The sequence below is a fragment of the Oryza brachyantha genome, chromosome 3, assembly GCF_000231095.2.
Source record: "Oryza brachyantha chromosome 3, ObraRS2, whole genome shotgun sequence".
Lineage (NCBI taxonomy): Eukaryota > Viridiplantae > Streptophyta > Magnoliopsida > Poales > Poaceae > Oryza > Oryza brachyantha.
Window position 1 is genome coordinate 10,201,039 of NC_023165.2, and position 20,351 is coordinate 10,221,389.

Genomic DNA, 20,351 nt, shown 5'->3' on the forward strand with positions numbered 1-20,351 from the left:
GGGCCATATGGTTTGCACTATTGGTTATGCACCCACATACCCTGGTGCAACAAACTCTACACCTGAACATTATTTGACATGATATGATGCAGATGCACACACAGTAGAATCTGTGCACTCATTGTTGATAGCATACACGCCTGAACATTGATCAGCTGTAGAGTGAAAAATGAGTCAAGCCTGCCGACATATGCACGGCATATGTTTATGGGACAGCCGGCCCTAAAAGCTAAAGACAAGAAAAACACGAAGAAAAATGGTAGTTTAGATTCCAACCGGCCTTGAATCAGGCACCAACATTCCAAGTGCGTTTGGCTGACACACACACATGTATATAACATTACATCACACGGTAATAAACCAATACACAAACGTGCATCTATGGCTAGCTCAAATAAAAGAATATATATAGCTCGACTGCCAAGGGCAGGCATGCATGCATACATATATATTATTGTAATGGAATTATGGAAATGATGAGAAGAGAGACGCGACCATATGGTAATCCGTATTCTAATGAGGAACTCGACCACAGCGACGAGTTCCTATAGATATAAGTAAGTAGTTGTTGTACTTGTTGATCGACGCTGCAATACATATACTGCTTCTCGTACCTAGCTAATATATTTAGAGCATTGTTCTCGATATAGGCGATCAATCGATCGATATATATAGACGTACTCGATCCATGGTCTTCAATCCAAGATAACATTCTTGATTGCTGATGGAGAACTGCACCCGGCCGGCTCATGCATCTGATCCAATGAGTATCGATCGAGTAGACATATATATATCTGACTATCTACTGCAAGGAGGGCGGTTTTAAGTTGGCCTGGCGATCTGTCGATCAGGAAACACAGCAATGCAAGATGATCAGAAACACATGCATACAAATGTGTTATCTCCGTTCAATATTATAAGATGTTTAAACCCATCATAGATTAATCTAGATGCTAATGAGTCTAGCCATATATGTAAAACATATATATTGATCAATGGGTAAATCCGATAATACTAAAACATTGTTTCAATAACAAGAAACAGATGGAAGTACTAGCTAGTTAAGCAGGAAATTAAGAACAGCACAAGATCATATATAGCCATGCATTTCACAATTCACACACACATATACATATATGTGCATGAATGGAAGACTACTAATTAATTAGCTAGTTTTATTTGCACATTTTACACCCATATGTAAATTAACATGCATGCATGCCTATAAATTAATGTGGTGCTTTCATGAAGACGAAACTACATTGACTGAGATCGGTTGAGAGACGAAAGACCAGTGATGCTTGGAGATGGATGGTTACCAGAAAGTAGCTCTCTCCCATTTGCAGGCTCTGCATTAGGATTCCATAGTCGTTGACTGGGAGGAGGGCCCCAGTAGAGTGGACGAGCATCACATCCTGGCCGAACATGGCTCGCAAGTCTATTGGACCCCTTGGGACCTCCATTGGGACTCCATTGATGAACACCGTGATCGTCGCTGGAATTAGCAGGCAATCAAACCAGCCAACCAATCAGCAGCTAGCCAGCATATATATAATCCACTCACAAGAAATATCAACAGCAAATTGGGCGACAAAATTAGTAAACAGATGCATAAGCCAAACAAATTATCCCATGATCAGATTATCAATATCGTTAATTAGTTGGTCGGTACTACCGTTTACTACTCTCGGTTGGGACCTCTACCATATTGGCATATGTACCTAGTCTATTTTGATTCCAAAGCTAGAGTTCTGAAAATGCATGACAGCATATGGGCAATACATACATTTGCATGCATGCAAGTATGCAAACATGCATGAATTATAGGTACTGTGATATTTGTTTTTAGCCAAGAAGTAGCTAGCTAGCTAGGGGGTAAATTGATGATATATTGTATACATGCATAGCATAGCAGTGGGAAATGGAGAAAATAACATTCTCATGCATGCATACATTTAGGAAATTGAATCGTAATGTAACCAAAGTTGCATTGCCAAAATTAATTTACTGTTTGACACACAAAGCATCAAATGATTGGATCATGCATGCATAACATGTGTGTTAACTCTATTGTGTGCTATATAGAGCTTCAGATAAATATAATTGACAAACAACATATAGACAGGGTGAAAAGGATCTGAAGATACATGAATGGGTGGGTGCATGCTTACAATCTAGGAGGAATTGCTAATTTGAGAAGTTTGTCATTCTCATTTTTAGGTACTGCGGCTAAATGGTAATTAAGATTGTATGATTCACCCTGGAATTATACTATACGTCTTGTATTTGCATATCAATGATTATTATTAACACCAAGCAAGGGTCCGTAAAAATTTGAAAATGTACAATTCATTCCAGAATATATAATTAATACACCATGCAAACACTTATATATGAACATAGACAAGAGCAAGGCTTCACAAACTTGGGAACATATCTTGCATAGTGATTGTTGGAAAGGAATATGTCATGGTGGATAGGACGACATATGCATACTATGATCTTATGCGCCAGTATACTAGCTAGGAGGTGTAAGTTGTAACCGAACTAGTATAGTGAATGAAGAGGTAGAGAACAAGAACTGACACAATAATTATATGGAAGACCAGATATAAGTTATGCAGCCAAAAGATCCAAACTGGATCTCCTTGAATTCAGCATCACTACAATACAAAACAAACAAATTCTAGTGGTGAAATAAGCATTTACACCTTGAAAAGTTTCTTCAGTACATAGCTAGATGCACATACAGTAGTTGTAGAAATCACAAGAACTTGTAGTGTAAATATTGCAAAGATTAGAGCCGTTCGACAAAAAGATGAACAAAATAACCTAATCCTTAAGCGATCGCCATACATGGGAAACACATGCATGAGAATACGAGATTGAACGATGATGAGTAGCTAACCAACCAAACATGAATGAATGAAGGGATCGGAAGAAACTGCAATCGCCAAAACCAAGATCGATCGACGTGTAGTACTACTCAACTCACCTGGAGGTAATTGACAAGAGTAGAACTGCTGCTGCGCGGCGGCGGCCGTGGAGCCTGGAGTCGCCGGCGAGGCCGGAGAGCAGCGGGGGCTCCCAACGAACCCCATCTGCCTCGAGATGGCGAAGAGGTCGTCACTGCCTCCGCTGTCCACGTCCCCCATCAGCCCGGGCGCCAGCGGCGCCGACGACGCGGAAGCGCCGCACGACGCCTGCAGGTACCCGCCTCCCGAGCCAGACGCCCCCGGCCCGTGCGCGAAGAGCCCCAGCGACGACCCCCCGGTGCTTCCCGACGACGACGACGAGCTAGCCTGCTGCTCGTACTGGCACGCGCTCCCACCCATGGCCATGGTGTGGACGGCGCCGGACGGGAGGCCCGCCACGGCGGCGCTCGCGGCTGCGGGAGAGGTAGTATTGGCGGAGGGGGAAGGCGAAGATGCCGCCGCAGCTGCGGCGGCAGCGGCCGCCTGCATCTGGCGCTGGCGGCGGCGCGAGCGCGAGCGGCGGTTCTGGAACCAGTAGAAGACGTTGGCGTCGCCGACGGCGCCGAATCGCTCGAGCAGCTTGCGGATGCGGACGGTCTCGTCCTTGGGCGGGTTGACCATGCCGCTGTTGAAGATGGACTCCAGGATCAGTATCTGCTCCGGTTTGGGCGTCCACCGCGACCGCACCGGCTCCCCCGTCCCACGCCCTCCTCCTCCTCCGCTTCCGCCGCCGCGCTCCTCCGGGCTGCCGCCGGACGACTGCCTATCCGGGCTATTACTGCTCCCCTCCATCGATCGATCCTCTGCCGATCCTCGCCGGAGGTAGGGTAAGTAAAGATCGAGCGTTGGTTACCTCGGAATAATCTTGGTTCTTGGCAGCACGCACTACGTGTGAAGCTGAAGCAGTAGCTAGCTAGCTAGGTTTCAATAAGCTGGAGAGGATCGGAGTAGCTTAATAGCTAGCTTGAGAGAGGCAACAATTAAGGGCCGAGACAACCATGCTTGCACTCTCATGTCCTTGTGAGAGGTTGTACTTATAGGAGAAGGATTGGCCTAGGCAGCTTAGGGAAGGAGGAGAAGAATAATGTAAGAATGTCCTGAAGCTCGATCTACTACTTGATGAGATGGTGCCTATCCAGTGAAGTGGAGTAGTAGAGGAAGTATTAATTGTGCATGATTATTTACTGCTACCCCCCCCCCCCCCCCCCCCACCCCGGGGTGTAAAAACAAAAAAGGAGGATGAATGGGATGGGCTTATTAGCTAGTGTTGGTTAGGTGCCAATCAGACTATGGTAGTCCCCTTCTAGTCTGATCAGTAATTTTAAATTAAGTGGAGATTTTGGTTCCATTGGTTTAATTAATGTGGATTATTTGAGTAACTAATACTGAACTTTTGGGAGGTGATTATTATTAATTGTGTATGTATGGAAGCAACACTGTTGCTGATTGGTCTGAAAAAAAAAATTCATGCTTTTGTTCGGGGTACTTACCGGTGGAGAACCCACTGGCTCACTGGCTTTTTTCTTATATGTCTAGCAATAGCTTTGATGGAACTGATAATTGTGCTGTTAGCAATGACTAAGTAGTACTTGCGTGGTGAGATAACTAGGCCTTATAGTTTAGGAGAGACCATGACTCCAGGAGAGAGTAGGTATGGCATGATGACTAATATGCCTATTAATTGATTACTATTGGCTGGTTTTATGCGATAGTGTTATGTTTCTACTGATAGCAACATTGTCAGGGTTACTAAGTAGCAGAAGACAGATCACAAAAGAATCTTTACCCTGGTGCTTTGCATCTAACCCTCATTAGGTCTCCGCCTAGCTGGTACCTAATTACTAGTCCTTTGGCAATTATATATTTTGGATATAGATATACGGCACAAATCGATCCACATATTCCATTTTATACCGACAATACATATGTTTATATATACTACATTAGTCATCGACACATGCATTTGCATGGAAATCATGCTTTTTATTTAATAGCTTTAGTCATTTTTTAGCGTAGGAATATAAGGTATTTGATCTTTTTCTCTATAACGTTTATTACGTTTATATATCTAATCATTTGTATACAACTTTACTTAAAAAAAATTCCAGTAGATAGTGTGCCCATGTAGACTTTCTTGAAATAGCTTGTGTGGTCTATTTTCGGACTCTATCTCAATATACTTGTTCCCTCCATTTCCGAAAAGTTATCTTTCTAGAATTTAAAGTTTATCCCAAATATTTCTCATACTACTCCTCCCACCACAACTCCTAACCATATAGTATCACTAAATAAAGCATATTATGGTATGTTTTAATTAAACATTAATATATGTTAAATAATCTAGAGACAATTATTTTGGGATGGAGGGAGCATTATATAAATAACTAGAGATCATTTTTGAGGAAAACCTCGACCGAGAAGGATATGGAGTTTATGTTTTACATTAAGAAGAAAAATGAGCATGCCTAGTTTATTAGGAAAACCGGAACAAGGACCTCACATCCGCACAGTTTATTAAGGAAAACCGGCTAAAATCCATATATATAACTAGAGATTGGTAGCTACATAATACTCCTACATTAATTATGGAGATTGATTTTACTCTTAGAATACGCCAAACCACATACACACTCACGTACATACATATATACAAGCATATTGCCCATGCATTACAATAGAATTTTAAATATTATTTTTTTCATGTATCATCTCTTAACTTACTGTATATATTTGTTACTGATATGTGGATATATTTATTGCATATTTTTTCTTCTCAGAAAAAATAGAGAGTTAGTGGAGGTGGTTGACATGTAGGTTAGGTGATAGATTCACTACCATCAGCTATCACCAATAGGAATGTTTATTATTATTATTATTATTATTATTATTATTATTATTATTATTATTATTATTATTATATCTATATATATATACACACATATATATATAAAAGTTTTTTTATTCTCTTTTTCTTGATTGATGTGGGAACTCTTAGTTCTTTTAGTCAATTTTAGCTAGGTTTAACTTTTGGTATAAAGAAATATGTGCACCGTCTTACCTAATCATTTTAGGGTGCAAATTGGATACCACAGTGCTTTACTAATGGTTATCTTGAAACGTACGTTAGTTAAGTTAGTTATGAGTTTCTTCGAAAAAATAATTATTTGTGAGTTATATATCTCTTCCAAGCTTGAGATGCTTACGACTAACATGACCAACGCCTCCCGACTTAAATATTTCTATCATATATATAGTTCTGTATACATTGCATCGTGTACATTGTCTTAGAGCTAACGTCCATGATCAACGGCGCTGTGACAGATTAGGTTCCTCTCCAATCAAATGGTGAGGTGCATCATATCGATCAACATCACCAAAAAAGAGCTCAGCTCGTGGCCATCAAATCGCACAGACAATACGGAAACAAATAAGAACAGACATCCGTGATTGTGTATTTCTCGTTCAACGCTGGAAAGAGGAGCAACATCAGTGTCCACTACGATCCCCAAATTGTCTTATCCTGGTCGATGTGGGCAAACGAATTATTAACAGCCACGTACGCGCGTCATTCAACTACCAACTGCTTAAGCTTTAAATAATAAACCTGTGTAAATACTGTGTGATGGGCATTATAACCCTACCAACATAGCTATACTGTGCTGTACAAAAGTCCATAAAGGCAACTAAAAGCGGCACTGTAACAACGAAAGCCGGGACTATATATAGCACAAATTTCATCTTCGCTTTAGCCTCAATTAGATTGTGATATTCTCAACACACTAATTATGTAGTGCTGTTGCCAACAGCTCAAACATATGTATTGTATCTCCTTTTCTCTGGAATTTTGACCTGGACATTATTGGGAATATACATTTTCTATTGAAGGATACATTATTGAGTATCAGTTCTTTGATTTCCTCTAAAATCTCTTGTCTCCAGTGGAAAAATGAACGTCTTATATATTCATATGTACATTCTCGTTTAATCCCAAACAAATGTGTTAGGTTATGCCTCAATTTCCCTAACAAGAGGTATCAGAGCGGAGTTCCGAGCTGCAATCTGTCGTCGCCAGCTGGTTCGTCAGACCAGATCGATTTTTGACGTCAACATTGGCGCCCTTCGATCTACTGACATTTTCTTCAGCAAGCTGATTTTATCTACTTGTTAGAGAAATTGAAGCGTAACCTAACAAACCTCCCCTTGAATCAAAATATCTATAAATATGAACTAGAAGAAATATCTCCAAAACCCTGAAGGGTAACTAAGCACCATGAACACCTACAAAATCCAGGCAATGCTTGAACTTAGTATTGAAAAATGACTTCGTGAGCATATCTGCAGGATTGTCTTTAACGTGTATTTTCCTATAGTAACTTGCTCAAGGGCTTGTGCCTTTTTGGGTCAAGTCGGGTCGGGTTGACTGGGTTGGGCCCAATTTGAACAGCCTTAGTGATACGACTATTGGATCAGAATTATGTATCCTTCTTTTTGACCAAAAAAGCTATGTATCCTACAACCGTTTTTCATTAAAAGATTGTGCGCAGAAAAATTGTGGAAGAAAAGTTACTATCTTATTGTGATTTGTACTTCATCCAATAGATCAAAATGTAAAAAAAAATGTAAAATCGAGGAAATTTCTAGCAACAGGTGTAAGAGTTATATGTGTCCCAGGGCCCCGGACAAACATCGGATTTTTGTGGAAAAACTCAGTACTGTGGAATTTGCACATTTAAACCAACGTCATGCTCCCTATGTACGTAAGTCCAACACACAACCAAACTCTTGCGAGCTGCTGAATCACCACGGGGTGTGTTCTTTTGTACTGAATAGCTGAATAATTATGTGGTAACTATTTAATGGAGCAGACAAATGAATTAACCATTATAAAGTCATTGAAAACGAATTTGGAACAATTTTATGACAAAATAATATATATATATATAAATACATTAAAAATACCGTAACGTTTAGGAGTTTAAAAATGCGTGCATTAATCCATCCAAGGAGAGCACACTCCATTTATATGTGTATAAATGGAATTTATTTACATCAAGTTAAAGAAGATGCACTCTCCTACCACCCCTCTACATTCTTTAGGGTAGATAGATGCTCCTCTGCCTCTACAATCACCCCCAAAGAGAGTCCAAATCACATGTGCTGTTAGAAGGTAAGAGGGGACAGCTGGGCCCCGCAATTTGGCTTGCCATGACCTTATTAGGATGGTGTGGTTGCTGGGCCACCCTGATCTGCAAGCTTTTGCTTTTCTTAGGTATCTTTCATATATATGCCCTGCCTAAGTATATAGTTGCCTTGGCCACGCATGGGCAGGATTTGGATTTATGAATAGGGATTGTGCAAGTGTTGTTGGGTGTGGCCTCAACTTGAGGGGGCCATCCAGGCTCTGCCCGTAAGCCTCAGGGGGGCGCATCGGAACGTGGGTCGCCCCCTGCCATGTTATTCTACACGGCGGATTCTTTGTTTGGGCACATCTTATAGCAAGTTCAGTAGTATATAATCAACTACAAGCTCTAACTTATATATATTTATAAATAAAGTCAATTTAATAGTTAATTTATACAATAGTTATCTACAAATATATACTACTACGTCTCACCTGTCACACACACTGTATCTTGACATCCGTGCTACAACTGGCTACAAATCTGTAGCCTACTGTTTTTCTCTCTTCTCTCTTGTCTCATTAAAATAGTTGTACCTGCTCTTAAGTACCATCTTAATTTGTGACATTTGGAAGGAACCATCATCATTGCTAGCTTAATACGCATATCTACTACGTTCTTATGCCATGGATGTCATCGATTTAAAAGTGGTAGCACGGTTGACTGGAATTGATAAAACTATTGAGAGAATAACAATTCATATCGTGGAGACAATATTCAGGAATTTCGCCGGCCATTTGGATCACCAATCATGCATATATATGCCACGATATTTCTAATACTTAAGTATTGTGTATATAAATTATGTAACAAACTTTTTGGAGTTTTATCAGAAGATGATAAGTTAACACACTAAAATAGAGTAGATTGAGAAGTTCTATATAAGGCTACTTAATGCTACATGTTAATCATAATTCAACAACTATACCTCACACGTCGACCGAATTAACCAGACTGAATACAGTCATTTATAGGGGTAATTGTGTTGGTTTTTTTAATGAAAAAGGTACATTCGCATATAAAAAATAATTTATAAATAAAAATTTTATATACGTATTGTTAGCGATATAAAATCTAATGCTGAAAAATACACTTCGATGAAAAAACTCAAAATCAACTTTAAATCTAAGGTGTAAAAATTAATTTTTTTTGTTTATAAGTATAATATAAGAGAAAAGACGAGGGTGGTAGACCGGAAGATTTTGGAACTGAGTTTTTTTTTTCTTTCCATTTTCACTCTCGATTATTGTTTTCCTGCCGGGCAGTAATAATATAGGGAAGGGGGATTCCATTCATTATGTATAGAGGATCAGCAACTGAGCGGTCCCGCCTGCAGAGTACGTGACTAGGGCTGACGTTTGTGCCGAAGTGACTATACCCTGACCGACCCTGAGCAAGAGCAGGCAGAAGGGTCAGTTGTTGCAGGAGGGAGCAGCAGAGCCAAGCCAGGCAGAGTGCAGCAGGTGAGCAGGGAATACCACCGTCCGAAGGCACCGATGACGACAGATCCGGAGAAAAGGAGCCCCCTTTCCCTCCACGTCTCGGCACCGCTACCAAACAACGCTGCTCTCCCAGAAGAAAAAAGAACGGCAAAAAAAAAAGGGGCCCCGAAGGAGACAATTAAGCTGGCGGAGCGGCGTGCGGTTGGCCCCGTGGGTCGGTCGCGCCCGGCCGCGTTCTCGCCCAAACCGCGCGTGCCGCACCACCGCAGGTGAGGTGAGGTGTGCGAGAGGTCACCGGCTAGCGACGCGACGCCGCGGAGAGGGGGGGCCCCCTCGGGGCGGGGCGGGCCGGGAGATCGATATATGCTGGCCGTGCCGCGCGCTGTGCCTTTTTCCTGGCCGCGCGCCTCGTCGTCGTCGCCCTCGAATTCGGTCGAGAGACGAGAGCGAGAGCGAGAGGCATGAGACGTTGGGCGGTTGTGCCCGGGTCATTTGGTCGCACGGCCAGCTGAGGTCGTGGGGATCTGCACTTGTCGATCGATCAAAAGTTACTGCGCGTCGGACACCTTTTCACCGCTGCCTGCGCCCCCGCACGCACGCAACCACGCATGCTGTTTGGTTGGCTGGCATTCTCATCTGTTACTGTAGATTAATGGATCGATGTGGCTCGGTGGTTGCAGATCCCGATGCATGCATCAATCATATGCGTCCTAGGCCGTGCCATTGTCTTCCACTGTTCCCTCTGCTCCTATGACTATGAATGGATGGGATCATCGGCATGGTGCCAATAAAAAATATACTCCGTAAGGTTTAATGTTAAAATAAGGTTATTTTTTAGTTTCTAGATATAATGTTTTGACTCTTCGTCTTATTTGAATTTTTTAATTAATATTTTTGTTGTTACTAGATGATAAAATATGAATAGTATTTTATGCGTGATCAAATTTTTTAAGTTTTGTATAAGTTTTTTAAATATGACCAATGCTTAAAGCGTTGTGCATATAAATCAAAAAATGACATTATTATGGGACGGAGCTAGTATATGCCAGTCAACCATATCATAAAAGATTTAAATCTCTACTTCTTAAAAAAATTACATATGTGCCCATCTTTTAGCCTTGTTAAGGAAACAAAGGGTACATTTAAAAATATTTTGTGAATAAAATTTTTTTCCTTGATGATCTAATGCCTCCGGTTTTAAATAGTTATCACTCTGATCCTAGTATTTTAATTTTGACCATTAATAACTTCTAAATGTTTAGTTTATAACTAAGGAAAGGAGTATATATTTGTATTAATATGCAATACACATTATTAGTTTGATTAACTTCTAAGTATATGTTAATTTTTCGTAAAAATAGACGAGGGATCAACGTATAAAGTGAATAGTAACTAATGACAAGTATTAGGAACTTGAGGGAGTAAAAGCGAAGGCTGAAAAATAAAATAAGATAAAAAGTCTCGACTCTAAATTTAAAATTAAAAATTCTAATTATGAATTATAATCATAAATATAAGAAAACGATGAGAGTGATAGGTGAAAAAAAGACTACTAGTACGTACATGTACAAGTACTTCTACTAGATAGCCACAGTACTGCGAACCTACAGTCTCCCCCACAACCTGGACAGTCGCTATCCCAAATGCTGAACAAATGTACAAGAGTCTAGTTCTACTCCTTGCTCCCATGAAAAGAACATACTGCTCCCTCTGTATTTTGATGACACTATTAAATTAACGTTTGATCATTCATCTTATATTAAAAAATTATAGAAATTTATGAAATATAATTATAATTAAAATATATTTAATAATAAATTCAATCCTAATAAAACAAATAAATTATTATATAAATTTTTAAATAGGATGAATGGTTAAATACGTGACAAAAAGTCAAATGATAAGTGAGTACTGTATACTTTATGTTCCTTTCATTTCTCATCTTAATGTTTGGACTCTTTGTTGATTAAATTAGTTTGGACTCTACTGTTCCTCGATTGCTGCTGTAAATCTTTTTGTCTCACGCGTGAAATATGGCCCAAAAATTCGGCAGTACCGGGTGGACAAACCGACCTGGCGACCTCGATCGGGTGTACGTACTACTTACTTGTTACTACTCACCGTTCTAACCAAACCACAATGATGCAAACATGCCTAACACATTTGACCTTATTTCCTTTGCTGGGTTGCTAAAGTTATTACCGGTTGCAAAGAAAAGACGATGGAATCTTGCGTGAAAAAGCTGCATAGGGGTTAAGCTAATTAACGCGCGCAATGATCCATCCACCAAACATAACCCTAGAAACGAGGGCACGAGTTAGGCTTGCATGATAGAACACGCAATCGTAGTGAAGTCAACATCGATAAACATATTTAATCCATTTATATATTCTCAAAAGTTAAAGAAAACCCTCAGTGGCCACTTGCAAGGTCTACAAATTGTCATGTCCAAACTAGAGAAAAATATCTGCACCATTGATTTTGTTGGGTCCAAATTATATTGTAGTGTGTCTCCAACGAAATGAGTAAAATACACTTTGTGCCACATTTTCCCCTCAAATTTTGACCAGATAAATTTCCCATTGTGATTTGGACCACCCTAAATATTTTTAGTACGCATCAACCAGGAAGGAGCTAAGCTCATTTTCTTGTGTCACATGACATCAACTGGAATGATCCAATGATATAAAAAAGGTGATACCAATGACGCCACCGCAGATTAGCTTCTTTGCACCGATGAACTCTCATTTACATGTTATCCATATATTTACTGTGTATTTACTGAAAGAAATATTAGACATTGCTACAAAAGTTATTCAGTAAGGTCTAAATTACAACCATAAAAAAATTATCTCACCAAAAGTGAAAATATGTTAAAAGATGGAACTTAGACACTAAAAGTGGCCTAAAATCAATTTACTCAAATAAAATTGTAGCAAGCAAGATGTTGATCGACCAGATATACCATGTGAAACATGATATTAATTTGCCCCGTAACTATCATGTGTGTTCTATACTACCTTAATTGTCACATAAATGATACCGTAGAATGTGGTGTGATTATTAAACCTCAATATCTCAAATAATATATATATATATATATATATATATATATGCATACTTCAATAAATAGAAAATATATTACTACAGTTGTTATTAAACATATTTTTAAATAAAATCTACAGATATACGCTGGAGAATGTTCCGAGGGAACATGTATATGGAACTGCCGCATACTTGTCACTATTTGAACAAACCTCCGTTCAAACGTCTAAAACCTCAACCATTGATTTGTCCTGAGAATATAGATTGCATATATAAAAATAAGCTCCGGGTTTTCTGTTAATACCCGGCATAGGAAAATGGCCTATAAACTGTAGTGATGTTTCAAAAGTATTGTGATCCAAATAGGATTCTATAAATACTACAAGTAAATTAGAAATTAGTGGTCAAAAACTAGTTACAATGTTCGCCATTTGGGAAATCATGTTGATGCCAAAAACATGTATGATGGGAAGAACTACAGTTATGCATTATCGTTCGTGCAAAGATAGGTCAATACTGATGTTACAATTAAACTAAGCGAGGTAATTATAGGAATGGCACTAACATAAAGAACTTATTGTCCTTTAATAATGATGCATACAAACACTAACCAAAAGGACTGGAATAAATTCACCCGGCATTTTCTTTATCAAAGGAGCTTCATGTCGACGCGACAGCTGCGGCATTAGCCGTGGACTTTCCGCGAGCTCATGGCCGATCGAGATCGATAAAAATGGGGGAGAACAATGGAGCATGAGTCATTGTAAACTTTTGGCTCCGTGTCGGGGTCTGCTTTTTTACATTCCTAATGATTGTGCTAATATAAATATATACAATAAACACATGCATGCATATGAGAGCCTTAGAACCGTTTACAACTCTATGTAATTACACGCATTGCTTAATTAAATTCGCTCAAAAGCCCACCTTACCTGAGCATCATCAGACTCGTGCAACTGAGATGGCGTAGCAGATAATGATCAGTCAAATGGAGTACTTAGTTTAAGTAGCACCAGCTCGTTGTTAAATTGGCAATGATCGTTATTCCTTCTTTTTTTTCTCTCTTTTGTCGTTACCTGGAATTCATTAATTGATTGATACGTCCGGCTATGCTGGGCTGCTGGCTGGTTTTATTAACGTCTTTCTGGTCCTATTAGTTTCCTCGTCACCCAACGGCCCCTGTATCCGAAAGAAGTCCACATACAGAGTAACCGAAAAATGTATACTCCTACAGGAACTTTTCAGCCAGGGATTATTAGTCATGCATCGTCGTTTTCCTGCTGGAAATACGCATGCAACTAATGATTATACGATCAATCGATGGTAGGGGTGGATAAACAGTTTGGGCTCCGGTTCGGACTTGACTTAAGCTCGTGAAGCTCGACTCGGTTCGAAATCTAAAAGAGCCAAGCCTAAGCTATTTCCATAGCTCGTTTACAAATCAAGCCGAGCCCAAGCTAACTCGCAAGCCGCTCGATAGGCTTGTCAAACTGTGAAAAAACTAACCGGACTCATTAACAAGTTATCTACACATAAGAAATAGAGAAAACCTAACTTATGTGCTCGTATAAGAGAATCTCCTTCCTACCTTCTCATGATGCCGCGCCGTCGTCACACCGAGACCGAGACAGTGAGCACGACTGTGACAAGAGGAGTTATCGGCCGCCGCGGCGGCGCCGCCTCCCTCCCCTATGCTGCTTGATCTTAACGCTCCCGCACAGCTGGTATCCCTAACCAAACTAACTTGAGCCGGCACAAGTTTTGAAACAAGCCAAACCGAGAAATCTTTTCTACTTGTTTTCTTTATCAAGCCAAGGCTGTCATTGACCCAGCTTTCACGACTCCACCCCTAATCGATGGCACATCACTGTGTGGCATAAAGGAAAACCACATATATACTCTGCTCCTGCTTCTACGCATGTAGCACTAAATGCTGCTAACAATAACTCTATTCTACCACGGGTTTCATATATTTTTGCTTATATTTTATATTTATAACTTAACTATTGAATTTTTAACCTTATATTAATTTTATCTTTAGAGTTTTGCATCGCAGTTTATTTTTCATTTTTTGATTTTAGACCGCTAAGGACACATATATAAAAGTTTTATTTGGTTTTAATTTACAAATAATGATGAGCTAATAATTCTTTTTCATTTAAGATTGTCCATTAAAAAAGCCAAACAATGACCCGTAGTAATAATTTGGTTACATAAAAAAAAAGCTGCAGGAAAACAGTCGGAAGCAATACCATTTTTGCGAGGCGATTTTCAGTTGATTGGGAATTTTCACTATTGAATGTTGATTGTAATTCAACGCTACAAGAAATTCGCAAAAAGGGTGAAATTGTATGCTTGGTTAGAAACAGAAACGGCTATCACTTTTACGGGAACAATACTCGGTGGATCGGAAATTTCTGTCACCGATTTCATCCATTGGTTATGTAGCATCAAGTGAACATATGTAGCTGGTACATATTCTCGGGAATGGAGCAAGGGTGCACATAATACCTCCTTTCCATAAAAACCTTATTTTTCGTTTTTTTCGTGTCCGACGTTTGACCATTCGTATTATTTAAAAATTATAAAAAACTTAAAAACATTAGTCACACATAAAGTACTATTCATATTTTATCATCTAGTAATAATAAAAATATTAATCGAAAAAAATTCAAATAAGACGAAAAGCTAAAATATTATATAAAAAAATAAAAAAATAAAATTATTATGGGACGAAGGTAATAAGATGTTTCTTTCTCTAAAGAAACAAGTTATATCTAAATTTAACGAAGAGAGAACAAGCGAACAACCAAGCACAGACTGATCGGTCGATATATCATATAGGAGTATGTGTCACCTCCGACACAGAACGTTGCGCCCGCGGACAAATCGTTTCTCTGCAGCTAGCTAGCGTGGGGGACCAATGAATAGCGTGATTCGATCGCTAGAGAAAGGGCAGCTAGCTGAGCTGCGTGCATGCATGGACGGGTGGATCCCTCTCCCTGAAAACTAAAAGCGGCCAAAGTGCGCGGCGCTCTAGCTACAATACCATCGCTGCTCATAGATACCTCAACTGCGCCCCAAAAGCCAAACCAGCGGCTACATGCATGTGTCTTGTGCTTAAAGGGAGAAAAAGGAAAAAAAAGAAGCATAGAGAGCGAGAAAGATTGCGTTTTGACGACCCAGCCGCAGGTTCTTCCGGAAGTGACTGACTTCGCCAAGCAGTTAGCCAATAATTGTGAGGGCACCGTTTAATCTGTCGACACAAGAGATAAGTTATATATGTGCTCCCTTTGATTCCAAATATAAGACCTTCCGTCTTCCTATTTTCTCTCTAAATATAGGCAACTCTGGAGGTTGTATTATTTTTGGCTATTTTTTACCCTTTAATAATGTATTGCTCGTAGTCTTTCTTATTGCTGTCAATATCACGAATAGATGTTTATTCAACGCACTTTTAAAAAGTATACGAAATTAAGTAAATATATCAATCCATTTTCTTAATTAGTTCTTGTGCACATCTTTAATATTTGACATTAGAGATGATGGTTGTTTACATTCCATGTCAACAACTATCATATTCATATATATAGGCGATGGTGATAAATCTTATTACAGCATATTATATCTTAGTGAAGATTCATATATATAGGCGATGGTAATAAACCTTGCTACAACATATTATAAATTAGTGGAGATCTATGCAATAAATAAAGCATCAGTTTTTATTATTTTAAGATGGACCTACAAGACCCATCGACAGGAGTTGTAAATAATCTAATCCAAATCCGTTCCAATCCATTTCTTTGCTAATTAGTCTACCAAACCAACCCACACCCATTATTCTTCATTAGGATCCAATCCAAACCAATCCAACTTTGGTTTTAGCCCAACCCGCACCAACCCATTTGGTTAAAATGGATTCAACCCACCATTGCAAAATGGATGCACCATTTGATACGTATAAACTCGGACCTAAAATTTTAAAACTCACGTTCACACTATAAAACAAATTTGGCTAAAATTTAGTGGGATGATCTGTTATGTATAAAAGCAACTTTGTGTAAATTTTGGTCGATTTCTACATGTGGGCCCCACGTATGTCTATTATCTTATCCATTAGCTATCCAATTTAAGGATCTATTTACCCTCCACGAGTTAAATCCATTAGAACCTAAAATAACCTAACCAAATCCAGTCCATACCAATCCATTTGTCTCTATAACCCAATTCAATCCAGATCATTTGAAGTTACAATCTATTTGCACCCAACCAAACACAGTTCGAATTAGAACCAACCCATTTAACCTATTTCCATCCAACCTATTAGCAGGCCTAGTTGTAAGTCCACTTGAGGAGCGATTCATGAGTAATTTTTAAAGTGATTGTGTAAATTGGTGTGTTGATGGAGCCACAGTTGCATACTCCACTCACCATGCTTTAAATAATGGTTCGCATAAACATTATGTCATTATGTACACGTGGTTACGCTTTTAATAGGATTTCAATTAGATAAATTAGGTATTAATTTATCGCAAGATTTTCTTACATTGAGCGTGTGTTAGGATATGTATTTACTAGTGTGGTAAGCATGTATAAGATCAATCTCAATGAGAGTTTTATGGGCAATAAATAGGGTGCTACGTAGACATTTTTAATTATGTGACAAAGTATTAATAAAGAGAGATGAAATAAGTTTCATGAAGAAGAATCCTTCTATACGCTGTTAGATAGCTTATGTCTTACATGTAACCTAGAAACAATAATATATGAAACTATGCATTGAGAGAGGGATGTTTTATCTTAATTTCAAACTTTTTAGATGACATGTCACTCTAGGTAATCATGTCCATGAAACTTACATTGAGGATGGCCTAATGATGCGTGCGCGTGAGAGAGAGTCTATGGTGTAATCGCAAAAAAAGTTTGAGAAAATTATCTACAACAATTGTCACGTCACTTCAAAATGTAAATACAAAACTATAGAAAATTTATAATTTCCTATATTATGAACTTTACTTATTTGGAAAATCCATCATTTCCTGGTTTATTTGCTTTATAATGAAAAATAGATGGTCTTGGCCTCTTGGGACTTTAATTACCAAAGAATACCTATTATTTTTTTACCCTAAACTTTTATTTGTTGAGGGGAAATAAGTCCGGTTTGAAGTTTGATGTTTATATTGGTCAATCATAAAATAAAAATAAGAAAACGGTTCGCTACTAGGTGTCAACAAATTTCTCAGTCCAGTAGAGAGCCATCCTTGCTCATCGGGAGGTACGTGTCGCCACCCTCACACACATCTTCGCTTTTTCAACCCCAAAATTCCGTGGTTAAGTGGCGGGTTGGATCAGAGACTTTTTTTTATCCCTTGTAATCTCGAATATTTGACGTTAATTATTAGTATTAAATATAAACTGATAATAAAACTAATCGTATAAATAAAGACTATTTCATTAGACAAATTTTAAGCCTAATTAATCCACGATTAGAAAATGTTTACTGTAGCATCATATTCACTAATCATGGACTAATTAGACTCAATAGATCGTCTCGCAAAAAAATCCAGAGTATAGGGTGACTTTTATTAATAGTCTATATTTAATACCTTTAATTAATGTTCAAACATTCGATATGACAGGGACAAAAAAAAGTCAGAGGAAAAAAAAGGGTCTAAACCTCTTGTCGAGACATACCCAATAGTCGCTCCGTTCCATAACGTAAGATATTTGATTTTTTTGGTTGTAATGTTTGGCTATTTGTTTTATTCAAAAAATTATAAAAATATCATTTATTTTGCTTGTAAGTTACTTTATTATTATTAAAATTTATTATTATTAAAATAACTTTAACATAACTTGTCATATTTTATATTTATACTAATTTTTAAATAAATGGTCAAACGTTATAACTAAAAAGTCAAATATCTTCCATTATAAAATGGGGCAGTAGTATTTAGAGATCTCATGCACAATTTTCCATCTTTATCTTCGGGCTGTCTTTTTCCAGTTTATTCCCTCTTTTCACTTCAAGTACACCTCAACCGAAAAAAGATGCATGTTTGGTATTTTTGTTCTTCGCATTTAACTCTCTACAATGGGGCTTCAAAAAAAGATTTCTCCGGTGATGGGGCTTCAAAAAATGTCTCTATAATTATTTTGCATTCAGAATTTCTAATGACCAATCTGTGGCCTATTACATTTGTTCAGGGCGGATGGCATAAACTCTGACTGAATTATAGGAATATGTATGAAGAGTATGTGTACCCCAATTGTGTCTTAGTTATTTTAGACCAATGATCAAACTGAAATTCCTGGAGAGACGGTGTGCAAGAGTGCAACAAAGAGAGTAAAAACAAGTGGGCTATGGAGATTTTTTTTAATTAAAAAAACATGCAGAAAGAGGCGGATGAGGATGACCAGACCTAGCTAGGACTAGCTAAGAGAAAAATGTGTCGAGATTAAGTATTAGGCCCCGTTTAGATTGTAATTTTTTTTTCAAAAACATCACATCAGAGATATGGACATCTATTTGAAGTATTAACCGTAGTATAATTATAAAACGAATTACAAATTCTGGCAAAAAACTGTGAGAGAAATTTTTTGAGCCTAATTAATCTGTCATTAGCATACGTGGATTAATGTAGCACTTATGATTAATCATGTGCTAATTAGGCTTAAAAGATTTGTCTCACGATTTTTCATAACTGTATAATTAGTTTTAATATTTGTGTATATTTAATGCTTCATTTATGTGTCTAAAAATTTAATGCGATGTTTTTTAGAAAACTTTTTAAAACTAACGATAGCCTTGAGAGCGAAAACCATGAGAAGGTTCTTGTTGGGTCAGTGGTCTCCCTCTCACGTCTCAGCACCGATCTGTTCCCTAGAAGCAGGATATCTGCAGACATTGCATGCCGGCCCTCACACTGCACTATGCAAAACTTGTGTCTGCCGTCTTTTAGTTTTTACTTAAGTTTATATGTTAAATTTTAAAATCTTAATCTTAAATATAGAATTGATTTTAATATTTTTCACTGAATTTTATTCTAATATATTAACAATTAGATTGTTAAGAATATATACATAAAAGTTTTATTTATAAATTATTTTTTATAAATACATCGTTTGACTCTTATTAAGATAAAAACTCAAAGAATCACCCCCTCGCATCCATGGTATGGTCATCACTTGGTCAGCAATATCTGCTTGACTTGAAGTGCCCATTCTCGCCAAACTGTGTGGAAGCTTTGGCTGCGGTTTAACTTGCAACTGGGTGTACGTGCTCGTTATCGCCTTTGTCGGTAGTTGGATCATCAGCAACGGCCGTCCTTCACTTGAGGTTTAGCATGTTGGAGTACCTAGCTACCACATAAGGATTGTGGCCTAGTGGAAATATTCTTGCCACAGCTACAGTACGCACTACAAAAATGATGACACAAGAAGAAGCATCCTGTCCATACTTGCGTGCACTTTATATCTCTGTGGAATTGTGGAGGAAATACTGGATAAACTTGTACTTTGATATAGAATTGGCATATATCTGTTGCAGCACTAACGACTAACAAGCAAATTGGTGAAGTGTGTGTTATCAAGGTTATGGCACATTTTGGCTTCTTGTCCGAAACTGGTCGAGATATCTTCATGATGCATGCAGTTGCCCTTTCTAGCATACATGTGTTTGCTCTGAAGTCTGAACAAAGTTCACC

General features: G+C 38.4%; 1 protein-coding gene across 2 annotated transcripts; it reads right to left on the bottom strand.

Annotated features, from left to right (window-relative positions):
- Positions 1-376: 376 nt before the first annotated feature.
- Positions 377-3,850, bottom strand: LOC102710108 (WUSCHEL-related homeobox 6). 2 transcript variants are annotated; one of them, XM_040522650.1, is made up of 3 exons: positions 2,996-3,850; positions 1,320-1,495; positions 377-840 (listed from the first exon to the last, which is right to left on the bottom strand). In XM_040522650.1, the coding sequence occupies exons 1-3, from the start codon at positions 3,765-3,767 to the stop codon at positions 823-825; spliced, it is 966 nt and encodes a 321-aa protein (XP_040378584.1). In that variant the 5' UTR covers positions 3,768-3,850; the 3' UTR covers positions 377-822. The 2 variants fall into 2 exon arrangements, with proteins under 2 accessions (XP_040378584.1, XP_040378583.1); XM_040522649.1 differs by lacking the exon at positions 377-840 and having other exon boundaries at positions 1,230-1,495.
- Between the last annotated feature and the right edge of the window lie 16,501 nt (positions 3,851-20,351).

Coding starts and splice junctions, on each gene's coding strand:
- LOC102710108 (XM_040522649.1), bottom strand. CDS start 3,767: ATGGAGGGGAGCAGTAATAGCCCGGATAGGCAGTCGTCCGGCGGCAGC. Junction 1,496..2,995: donor CTCTTGTCAATTACCTCCAG/GTGAGTTGAGTA, acceptor TGCTAATTCCAG/CGACGATCACGGTGTTCATC.